This window comes from Felis catus, chromosome D4, assembly GCF_018350175.1.
Source record: "Felis catus isolate Fca126 chromosome D4, F.catus_Fca126_mat1.0, whole genome shotgun sequence".
NCBI lineage: Eukaryota > Metazoa > Chordata > Mammalia > Carnivora > Felidae > Felis > Felis catus.
The window spans coordinates 82,921,620-82,934,500 of NC_058380.1; the positions used below are offsets into that span (position 1 = coordinate 82,921,620).

The 12,881-nt window shown below is 41.0% G+C and overlaps 1 protein-coding gene across 8 annotated transcripts in view; it reads right to left on the reverse strand.

The window, feature by feature from the left end:
* Nucleotides 1-12,881, reverse strand: part of DENND1A (DENN domain containing 1A) — a 510,341-nt gene that overhangs the window by 464,008 nt on the left and 33,452 nt on the right. For all 8 annotated transcript variants that reach the window (XM_045043640.1, XM_045043639.1, XM_045043642.1 and 5 more), the window contains exon 2: nt 2,575-2,645. In XM_045043640.1, the coding sequence (XP_044899575.1) occupies nt 2,575-2,645 (71 nt within the window). The remainder of the gene's footprint in view (nt 1-2,574; nt 2,646-12,881) is intronic.

The following is a 12,881-nucleotide window of genomic DNA, read 5'->3' on the forward strand; positions in this document are numbered from 1 at the left end:
TGTCTACACCAGCAGCCTAGTCCACCCTCAGAAGGACGGACCCTAGGAAAGGGACTCACACAGGCTCTGGAAACAGGCTCAGAGCCATGTGGGCAAGAAATTCTGAGATCCTAGGTACTTAAGTGTGGTCTACCATGGAAGGGTTCAGGCTCTAAGTGGGCATGTCCCATGGGCTCCACAGACTCTCTGCCCCACAGAAGATGGCCAAAGCAAGGCCCACTAAAGCACAGGGCCAGGGAAGAATTCCTCTTGCCAGGAACAATATTTCCTTAGACCCATGCAACATTCTATTTCTTAGCCTGGACAGCAGTAACATGGGCACTGACTTGCTAATTGTTTGTTAAAATGTACCTGTAAGTTTCATGTACTTCTTGCCACAAATAATGGGATAGACATCATGTGCATGCTGATATGATACACAATATCACAAAGAGACCCCTGCCAAAAATCCATAACCTGAATCTAATCATGAGATGATCAGATCCAAATCTAGGGACTTTCTGCAAAACAACAGACCTAACTTCTTCAAAATGTGTCTGTCATAAAAGGTAAAGAAAGACTGCAAAACTATTCTTTACTGAAAGAAACTAAATACATGTGAAACTGAATGGACTGCATGATCCTGAATCGGATTCTGGATCAGAAAGGAAAATGCTATAAAGGATACTACTGGGACAACTGATTACATTTAAATATGGACAACTGACATTATATCAACATTAAATTCTCTGATTTCAGTAATTTTACTAGAGTTATGTAAGAAAATTCTTAGGAGATATATGGTGAAGTAGTTAGGGGTAGAGGGTCATTATGTCTGCAACTTATTCTCAGATGGCTCAGCAAAAATAATATGTATACACACACAGCGTGTTAAAGCAAATATGACAAAATGGTAACAACTGATGAATTCAAGGAAAGGGCATACGCACTTGACCATTCTTATAACTTTCATTTTTTTTTAATATTTTCATAATAAGTTCTCAAAATACAATAAAGGGTTAAACAAGAAAGACATTGTCTATGGGAAGAGGAACTAGGTGACTGGGTAAGAGAATTATGATAAAGACTTTGCATTTTGCCTATTTTTCCATCATATTGGTACGTTTCGCATTTTGTTCATATTCGAAAAAAATTTCATCTTAACTTCAGGGGTGGGGGGGAAGAAATCCTAGAACATTGCAAGAGGAAATATTAGCAACTGTAGAAATAAGAAAAGGTTTGTCCTTAAATCTGTCAAATCATAGCCATCATCAAATGGTCACTCTGTGAAGTCAGCCTACTGAGAAGCTGCTGCAGGGGCATACCTAATAGCAGATGCAGAATAAGAGGCATAACTTGACATGGATATTAACATTCTACTTCTGGAATGACCACAAATTTGTAACATGTTTCACAGCCTTCATTCCATAATCCAGAAAGTGAAGCACACAGTTATCTCACTTTTGATATTAAGAGAAATTCATGCATTTTTATATTAGTGACCTTCTGCAAAGCCCTGCAGGTGACAGACATGAAGAGACGTGCCCAACATGGTCACTGCCCTCAACTTAGCAGAGTAAAGAAGACTTGAACCAAAAATCTTGGTTATCCCACATAGTAGCTATGTGATCTTGGGAAGTTATTTGACCAGAGATTCCGTTTTCTCGTAGGTATAATGAAGATGCCACCCAGCTCCCTTTAGAGGGCTATTGTAAGGATGGACTATGTACGTCAAGCACATAGGACAACAGAACAACAGAGACTGAACGAAAGGCAGCTATGTTAGGAGTGTTACAGTCTAACATAATGAAACTGAAAATCTTGCATAGCCAATTAAGAGCATAACTATCACTGGAATCCTGATTATTCCAAGTTTCTAATCCAAGTAAATTCACTCCCCTTAAAACACCAAGTAATATAACACAATCGTCTGTGTGTGTGGACCAAGAGTTGCTCCCTGACTACCTCTGGCAAATGCATCACTCTCTTACTCACCAAGAAAAAGAGCACTAGGTTAGAGGGTTATTTTTTTCTCATTAACCAAGAAAGATTTTAGGTTGAGAAATAATATACTCAGCCTTTGCAAGATACTCTTACTTTATCAGGACCCTGTTTGTCCAGGAATACATGTCCAAATTATTCCAAAAACTAAAGCCAGAGGAGGTACTTCCTTCAACTAATTTCCAACCTTCTTTTACCTGCAGACATAAAACTTATACTACATTAAATCCATTTCAAACATCTTCCAGTTTAGTGGCCGCGATTGCCCTTTATATTATTTTGTAACCTAATTCTTAGCCTTCCTCATTAGCAAGGTGACAATAGTTCATATTAAACAGCTGACTTCCAGGCATCTGTGAAAGATACAAACCGAAACCCAATGGTTACAATGAAAAGAGCCATGTTTCAAGCCTCTTATAGCAGTGACTCTAAATTGTTCACTGTGCTTATTCTCCATTCCTTGGGATGATGCGGGCACATATAAAAGGAAAAACAATTAAACATAAAGATAAACCACTGTTTGAAATATCTGCATACCCCACATGCACAGCTCACCTCACACAATAAACATATCATAATGGAACGTGCAAATACCTGAAAGAGTGCCACCTGTCCTAGGATAGGCCACTTCAACATACACTTCAAACGTGGTCTCTGGGTTCTGCCTACAAAAGAAACAGATCGTGATTACTGACAAGGATTGAGGCAGCGTGGTACAGAACACGTGGGCTATGGTATAAAGCAGACCTTCATCAAAATCATTAGCTCCACAACTTAATAGCTTTAGCCAAGGTCCTCAACTTCTCTGAGCCATGCCCTTCCTCATTTCTAAAATGAAAATACCTAACCAGAAGAATTATTGTGAAACTTAAAACACACAAAAACTGTCCAGGTTCAATGCCAGGCAAATAACAGGCTAGCCGTTACTATGATTCCATAGGTGTCGTATTTTGAATTTACACAGCTGTATCTCCAAAGCCACAGGTAGAATTCTGAGGAAACTCAAACCCAGGCAACACTAGCACCAAGTAGCTTTCCCACGTATTCCAGGATACAATACATATGATGAAGTCAGCTTGCTTATTTTCACTTAAAGACTGAAACAAGAGAAACAGTACCCTACACCACTAGGCTATTACGAAGACAAGATGCTAATCTAAATAAAAGATACCATTCCTGGGGCACCTGTGTGGCTCAGTCGGTTAAGCATCCGACTTCGGCTCAGGTCATGATCTCAAGGTTCGTGGGCTTGAGACCCACGTCGGGCTCTGTGCTGATAGCTCAGGAGCCTGGAGCCTGCTTCGGATTCTGTATCTCCCCCTCTCTCTACCCCTCCCCTGCTCGTGCTCTCTCTCTCTCTCAAAAATAAACAAACACTAGAAAAAAAAAATTTTCTTAACATTCCCACAAAGGGGGCTTCTCCAGTATCGGCAATGGGAAGCATATGAGTGTTCATTATTATATCCTTTTACCTCTTTATGTCATAAATATTTCATAATAAGTTTGAAAAAGATCACAGCACTAACAGGATATTAACAGTTGTTAATTCTGAGTGACGAGAACATTGGGTTATATTATCTTTGAATTTTCTCTTTGATTCTGAAACTACAGTAAAAAGGTATTTCCAGATTGGGACACTTGGGTTGCTCAGTTAAGTGTCCACTCTTGATTTTGGCTCAGGTCATGTTCTCTCACAGTTCAAGAGATAAAGCCTCCGAGCTGCTTGGGATTCTCTCTCCCTGCCCCTCCCCCACTCGCACTCTTCTCTCTCCCTCCCCCGACCCCCTCCCTCTGTCAAAATAAACAAACATTTAAGGGGCGCCTGGGTGGCTCAGTAGGTGGAACATCCGACTTAAACTCAGGTCATGATCTCCAGGTCCGTGAGGTCTGAGTTAGAGTCCCACATCAGGCTCTGTGCTGACAGCAGAGCCTGGAGCCTGTTCTCACTCGCTGTCTCAAAAATAAACATTTAAAAAAATGATTAAATGTAATTCAGATTGACTAAATTCCAGACTGACTGAAAAGCGTTCAGAAGAAAATGTTATACTTTTAATTTTTAATGTTTATTTATTTTTGAGAGACAGACAGAGCGTGAGTGGGGGAGGGGCAGACAGAGAGGGAGACACAGAATCCGAAGCAGGCTCCAGGCTCCGAGCTGTCAGCACAGAGCCCGATGTGGGGCTCGAACTCACAAACCGTGAGATCATGACCTGAGCCGAAGCCGGACACTTAACCAACTGAGCCACCCAGGTGCCCCAAAAATGTTATACTTTTAAATGTCTGTAACTGAATTGTATTCTAAACCTGACAAGGCTCAGAGAAGAAACTGAGTCACCTGGTCAGTTCTAAGGGTTAATTTCAATCAAATAAATACTTGGAATTTGCTCAGTATACTCCACATTTCAAAATAACTCTCATTCATCTCATTTCAACCTCACTATAATTCTATGAGGGCAGGTGGATCAGTTATTACTATTGTCAACATACAGGTGAGGAACCTGAGGCAAAAAGATTCTACGTGACCTGCCAGTGGTCAGAATTCACCCTCCTGGTGCACAAATTCCATGCTCCACTGATTCTAAGATGAACTTTTTTTCCCCACATTTCCACACCTCTTACAATCTATTGCATCTTACAATGCTAAATGGCAGCATTTTTTTTTCTTTCTTAGTAATACATGTAACAGTGCATTTTACAAATAATGGCATCTTAGATTCAATAAAATATGTTAATACTCCCTCTTCTTAGAAGTAAGAGAACTCTGTTTTGTCGATCAAGGGTCTATTTAGTTGTCTTGTGAAGATCATCACTCCTTCACTAAAGAGAAACTTTAAGATTTTGCTTTAAATAAGTACCTACAGTGAAAAGAGTTGGCTGCTCTAAAGTTCAAGGTATTTAAATACACATTGTCAAACATAATTTTAAAAGCAGATAGTAAAGCAGACTATTTTATTTGAAAAGCTGAATAAAACAAAGTAAACTGAAGTTTTAAAAGAGCCTGAAGGGGTGCCTGGGTGGTTCAGTCAGTTAAGCTTCCCACTTTGGCTCAGGTCATGATCTTGTGGTCAAGGAGTTCGAGCCCTGTGTCAGACTCTCTGCTGACAGCTCAGAGCCTGGAGCCTGCTTCAGATTCTGTGTCTCCCTCTCTCTCTGCCCCTCCCCTGTTCATGCTCTCTCTCTCTCTCAAAAATAAACATTAAAAAAAAATTTTTAAAAGAGCCTTAAAATTTTTTGTGTTTTCCCTGCAGGAGGGTACAAAAAGCTCCACCAGGTCAGCATCCTATGGCCACCAAATATTTGTGGAAAATGTCATATGGAAACATGCCTTTCATTCAAAGGATCTCTAAGTGGAGTGTTTGATGAAAGAAAAGGAATGTTCTTAGGTCATCTAAAGAACATCAGGAAGATTCCTTCTAAGACCTAAACAAAGCTTTCTTAAGCCTATTTTGCAACTGGCTTTATTTCATCTCAAAATTTCATTTGGAAAATTAAAATAACAAATAATGCGCATAGAAAGGTGTTACATACCAAAGTTTTAAACACTGGAGCTCTGATACACTAACCTGTGCCACTAGCTTGAGGCATTTTGTACAGACCTACTAAGTGAAGAGTGTCCTAACGTTGTCTATACTGTCTCTGCTGCTTCCCCTCCCTTTCTCTAATCCACTTCAACCAGGCTTCTGAACCCACAACACTGCAACAACTTGCCACGATTACCAATGACCTCCACATTGCTAAAATGTCCTAAAATGACCAATTCTCAGGGTTTGTCTTAATCTCTCAGCAGCATTTGACACAGGTGATCGATTTTTCCCTACTTGAAACACTTTCTTCTCTTGCCTTCCAAGATATCACTCTCTCTATTGGTTCTCTGCCTACCTTACTGGCTGCTCCATTACTAATCCCCTTGCATGTAAGCTCTCCTACCCTCGAATTTAGTCCTGGACCTCTCCTGGTCTCCACTCATTACTTAAGATGATCTCATTCAGCCTCATGGCTTTAATTACCATGCAAATACTGACAAGCCCCAAAATCATGTCTCCAACCTTCCCCAACTCCAGACTCCCTTATTCAACTGCCTACTCAACATCCCCACTTGGATAGACATTAGAAGCATTTCTAATTTAACAAATGGTGCTTTTCTTCCTTAAATCCACATCACCTGAAATCCACCAATTATTCAGACCAAAAAAAACTTGCTATCATGTTTGACTCCTCTGTTCAATATACCACAATCATTTACATGTCATAAGCAGCCAATACCGTTGGTTTGATCTTCAAAATATATCCAGAATCTGAATGCTTCTCAGCATCCCAACCCTACTATCCTTGCCATGTCACCATCATCTCACCTCGATGACTATAATACTCTCCTGACTGACCTTGCTTCCTCTCTTGCCCTCCCTTCAGTCAGATTTCACCTTAGTGGCCAGTAATCCATTTACTGTAAAGGTCAGTTTATGTTGGGCCTCTGCTCAAAACCTCCCCAAAGTGTTCCATATCACACAAAGTCAAAGTCAAGTCTTAGTTCTGGAGATGGATGATGGGGATGTTTGCACAACAAGATGCACATATTTCAAACTACTGAACTGTACACTACAGAAATGGTTAAGATGGTCAATTTTATATGTATTTTATCCTAATTAAAAACAAAACAAAACAAAACAAACCTACAACCCAGCAATTGCACTACTAGGCATTTCTCCACGGGATACAGGTGTGCTGTTTCAAAGATACACATGCACCCCCATGTTTATAGCAGCACTATCGTCAATAGCCAAAGGATGGAAAGAGCCCAAATGTCCATCGATGGATGAATGGGTAAAGAAGATGTGGTATATATATACAATGGAATATTACTCGGCAATCAAAAAGAATGAAATCTTGCCATTTGCAACTACGTGGATGGAACTGGAGGGTATTCTACTAAGCAAAATTAGAGAAAGACAAAAATCATATGACTTCACTCATACGAGGATTTTAAGAGACAAAACAGATGAACATAAGGAAGGGAAACAAAAATAATATAAAAACAGGGAGGGGGACAAAACAGAAGAGACTCATAAATATGGAGAACTGAGGGTTATGGGGAGGGGTTGGGGGAGGGGGCATGGGCTAAATGGGTAAGGGGTACTAAGGAATCTACCCTTGAAATCATCTAGCATATGTTGCACTATATGCTAACTAATTCGGATGTAAATTTAAAAAAAAAATTAAAAATAAAACAAGTTAAAATTAAAAAAAAAATCAAACAAAACTGGTGACTCAGTCTTTTGAGTGTCCAATTCCTGATTCCAGCTCAGCTCATGATCCCAAGGGTCCTGGGATTAAGCTATGTGTTGCATTGCACATGGAGTCTGCTTAAGATTCTCTCCCCCTCCTCCTTCCCCACTTACGTGCACATGTGTGCACACACACAAACTCACTCTAATAGAAAAAAAATGTTTAAAACTGAGGAGGGGAAAAAAAGTCCTTACAAGGGTCTACATGATCTGGCCTCTATCTCTCCAACTTCATTTCATACATTTCCCCTGTGCTCACTGCACTCCAGCCACACTGGCCTTCTTCCAGCTCCTCAAACACACCGAACTCATTCCTATCTACAGTCTTTGCATCGATCTTCATACGGGTGACCCTTCCTGCCATTCAAAACTCAGCTTCTACTTGACCTCCTCAGAAAGGCCTTCCCCAACACATTCTCTACCATCTAATTTTAATTTTCCACAGCATACCTGTCACAATCTGGATCATTGTCAGTTTCCCTCCTTTGAATGTAAACTGCAGGAGAGCAAGGATTTCATTGATCATACCCACTAGTGTTTCCCAGGTACCTAAACAGTGCCTGGCACATAATCAGAATCAAACATTAAGTAGAAGGAATAAAGGAAGTACAGACTAGCCTTCCTGGGGTCTGAAAGATTTCAATAAATGATGGAAGTGATTATACACTTCCATGATTGTCAAAATGTGAAAAGAGAGATTTCCAGCCCCCTCCAGAGTTTGGGGGCTGGGGGGGGGGGGGCAGGGTAGGACCCAAGCATAAGCATTTCTAACAAGTACCCAAGTATTTGTTTCTAACAGGTAACAGCGACGCTGCTGGACTACTGATCTCACTCTAAGAATGAACCATTGATCTAGTTAAATGGAACTCTTCTTCCAAATAATTTAGTACATACAACATAAAATAATCCTAAGGTATACTTCAAGAATCCATCATTTCCACAGCGCTTTTGCAATAAAATGATTTCAAAGAAAAGCAGCATTTGTAGAAGCACTGAAGCTTACTCCTCTTCTCTTGCTATCCATGGTTACTGCCTCATTCTAATGAGTAATAATAAAACTACCTAAGTTTTTCACTCAGTTCAAATAGCTGCCAGAGTTCTTATTACATGGAGCCAAAGATTATGACAGTTTCTTTAAAAAAAAAAAAAAAAAAAAGCAAAGAGCTGACTAAAAACACTAAGAACAAATTGGACTATAATTATAAGTTATAGTCATGCTTATCCATGATCACTTACATGTTGCCTTATGGAAGAAGTGGTGACTAATGTTGTGACAAGTTATATAACATACCAACAAATATACATAAGTTATTTTAAGGGCCAGTGAAGCCAATGCAGATGGAAGCATTTTCTATTTCTCTGCAAATCAAAAAAAAAAAAAAACAAAACAAAACAAAAAAAATTTAAAAGTGTCTCTTCTAAATGCAAATGGCCAAGAGACTCTTAATATTTTCATTAAGCCTATAAACAACTAAGCCTATAACACTTTCCAGAGAGTCTCTGGGACTACCTTGAGACTGCTTATTTCCTCCATTACTCTTCAAGATGCTCAATATTTTTAACTACTTGGCTAAAGGAACCGAAAATCCTATTTCTGTCCTATTAACACTCACTGCTAATTCAGTACACGTAATGATGCTGAGAATACCATATTCGGAGCCAATTTTCCAATATGGACCCAAGTTTTCCCAGAACACTTCATGATCTAGCTTAACATATTACCATGGAAATGTCCTGGTTCTGCCATGATATCCCACTACTAATTGCCTTACATTCGTATACCTCAATGATCTGGAATCCTGCCCACCTGCCAACCAATATTTTTGCCACTCACCCTGATCTCCTGCAGTCTTGTACCCGAACATCCAGCTGGACAGAACTACTTGCAGCCATCTGAACAAACCATGCTCTGGTTCTCTAATAACATCGTTACTGCACACTTCCACTAGTGACGGTTTCTGTGTGCCAGGCGTGATGCTAAGCACTTTGCGTGCATTATCTCAGTTAACCTTCAACCACCCTGTACGTGTTGTTGTCCCATTTAAAGAGGAGGTACCGACACTCAGAGGATAAACTAACCACAGTCAAAGCAAGGGAGCAGCTGAATCAACACGGAGCAGCCAAGGGATGATCGAACCACTTTACCATTCGACATCATTCAGGTGCTCTTCTGGGAGGAATAGTCTTTCCGGTCTTTTGCCCTTGACAAATGCACTCATCGAGCCTCGGCTCAGCACTTCCTCTTTTCTGGGAAGCCTTCCTCAATGCCCCATACCCATAACCCAGACTGGGTCAAGAGCCCCTCCTCTACCTTCCCAGGGCTCCCTGTGCTTCCCCCACTCTTGCTGTCCTTACCACATTCCACTCTGATGCAATTACAATTACCCGAGGGGCTTTTTTTCAAAGATTATTTTGAGAGAGCGCGCGCGCGTGCGCATGCACACAAGCAGGTAAGGGGCAGAATCCCAAGCAGGCTCCACGCCATCAACACAGAGCCCAAGGTGGGACTCAAACTCAAAAACCGTGAGATCATGACCTGAGCCAAGATCAAGAGTTGGATGCTTCCAGGAGCCCCACACGAGGAGCTTTTAGAAGTCCTAATGCCCAGGCCACACCCCAGAACAATTAAATCAGAATCTCCAGGCATCAGTATTTGTCTAAAGCTCCCCCAACTTATTCTAATGGGCAACCAGTAGAGAACCACCCATGTACCTCTAATTAAATATCCATCTTCCCCACTAGACTGGCAGCTCCATGAGGGCACCGACTGTCATCTCATAACCTGAGTCTGACACCTGGCATAGTAAGTGTTTGACGAATGAGTCTTCCTCCAACACCTGACATGTGGTTTCCAACTCCCAATAATTGTTTCTTTCTCTGACAAGAGGTAACTTACTGAACACACTGCTTACACACGACTGTTACTCTTTAGAGAGATTTTTCTTTGGAGTCAAAGGTATCAATAAGTCACACCTGCTGACAACAGCCTTGGCTCTTAAATACAGAAAAATGACACACAAACAGCTAAAATGTGTTTGAAAGAAGGGAGGTCTGTTCAGTTCTTGCTTCTGGGAGAATGAAGCCTGAAAGTAAGCCAAGAGAGCATTTCTATTCAATACCACTCTTCTGAACACAATTCTCAGTGATTCACTGGAAGGGCCATGCTCAGTGCTCAGGGCCATGTTCTCAAAATGATTAAGTACACTCAGCTTGAAGTCATGAAACAGACAAAGGCTTTGACAATATTCAGGCAGCAGGAAAGCTTAATGGGTTTTTTTGTTGTTGTTGTTTTAGAGCATCATGCTATTGATCACCCTGCTGGATCATCAGCTTTCAATTAGGATCTACTTTTCTTCAATTACAACGTATTATGAGATCAGGAGAAAAATATAACACTAACTCCTCACAAAATGAATCTTCCCCGCATATGGTAACCATGCTATAATGCTAGGCCCTCATCCCTTCAAGTGTTACTTTGAGCTACAAACTGCAACACAGTGTTAGGACCCCCTCGCCCATTTCACAGCATCAAATCTTCACACACTAGATAGCTACTATCTATCAAGCAAAATAGCAACCTAGTCTAATGATCTGACTTTACCACACTGTTTCTTTAGTTACAGACTTATATGCTGAGGAGGCTAAGGTATATTTCAAAATTCATACCAGTTGAACTGTCTTCAAGTTGACAACATAGTCAAGAGAAACTGTATACGCTTCAGAACATGCTAGCAAACATCACCTACTGAACATTGATTCCTTTAAGCCAGACAAACAAGCAAAAGAGTAGTGTTAATATTTCCAACAAGTCTCCATTTGTTTCAGTGAACTCTGAAATTAAAGCCGTTTTCCAGGCCGAAAATGCTGTATCAAAGGGTGCTTTCTAACCCGTAACAAGTTAACACCTCCATAGAAGAATGCAGTCATTGTTGAGACTTGTTAGAAAATGATTAACTTAGTTGTGTAATTATACAAACAAGTCGTTTCAAGATTTTACACTTAACTTTTCATTTCTAATAATGCTCTCAGGATCAGATTAATAAAGATACACAGATCCTGCTGTGCGAGGACTTTCAAAGTTTCACTTTTCCATATATGTCTATGGAAAGATTCTCATGCCACTATGAGCAAAGCAAGCAAATGGAAGAAATTTAGCTGGATTCAAAAAAAACAGTGCCTGCACACCCCTCAGCCATGTACAATACTCCATACAGTTTTAAGAAATTCTCTGCCGTGCTGAGCTGCAGTGTGAAATAGTCTTCAACCATATTTATAACATGTGCAAAGATCATATCTATTTCACAACTGATAAACTTTTGTTCTTAAAAAATACTTAAAAGCCTCCCTTTCCCTAATGTTTCCTCTGCTCTTTCTGAACAGTTTAGTGCTAAGGTTATTACATAGGCAAAGCAAGGTAGATGTCCATGTGGACAATGGCCCAGTGTGGGGTGTCAGAACCTGAACACGGTGAGGAAAATGTCCCTCAAAGACCCTGACAAGGCATGTCAGAACATGAGCAGGGTAGGAGGACATCCATCCTAAGGGATGGCCTCGCAATACAATGCAAAACCCAAGTGGATAAGGAAGACATTCCCTCAGGGGGAGCCAGAACTTGAGTGGAGGGAGAAGTGTGTTCACACACAGGGGCAGCCGGGCCAAGGATATTGAAACATAAGTGGAGTGAAGAGTGTGCTGCACAGAGGTACATGGGTGTCAGAACCCAAGAGGGTGAGGAGCATGTCCAAGCACAAGGGCACCCTAGAGTGGGGTGTGGAAGCCTGGGTAGGTATAAAGAGGTTGGCCATGTGGGGCTGGGTCAGGCTTGCTCAGCATGATGGAGCATCAGAGTCCAAGCAAGGTACCCACAGGGCAGCAGGGACGGCAGTGGCATTTCAAACCACCAGAGTAGGTGCTGTGATCCCAGGAAAACAAGGTGAAAGAGGAGAGCATCCACATGGGGTAGGGGTGAACGGGCAATGTGCCTAATTGGAGCCCAAGACCAGTAAGGAGGGCCTGCTTTCTTACAAGCGAAGTTAACAAGAAACCAGAATTCTGTAGAGTTAGGTTTGAATTGGAAGTATCACTGTGAACTCAAAGTTTTCAATAAATATATCCATAAGGAAATAAAATGTAAATGTAATCTTTTTTTTTATAACGGAAGTTTCTTTTAATGTTTATTTTTGAGAGAGACAGAACGAGAGCAGGGGAGGGGCAGAGAGAGAGAAAGAGACACAGAATCTGAAGCAGGCTCCAGGCTCCGGGCTGTCCGCACGGAGCCCAATGCGGGGCTCAACTCACGAACAGTGAGATCATTACCTGAGCTGAAGTAGGATGTTTAACCAACTGAGCCATCCAAAAGCCCCTGTAATGTGACTTTTGAACATACACATATTTCCTGGCTCAGTCTGGAAGCAGCAACACCCAATAGCAATGAATATACCTAGTACCCAGACATTAAGTTCTAAATACAATTCTTCTCTAAAAGGAACCAGAACTCCTTGGGGAAATAGCCGATTCCAGGGCTGGGGCAGAGAAAGTACAAGATAAGTTTGGAACATCTTATTGTGTCAGAAAGCAAAGAAGTGCTCAAAGAATGATGGGAACTGTCAAAAAGACAAG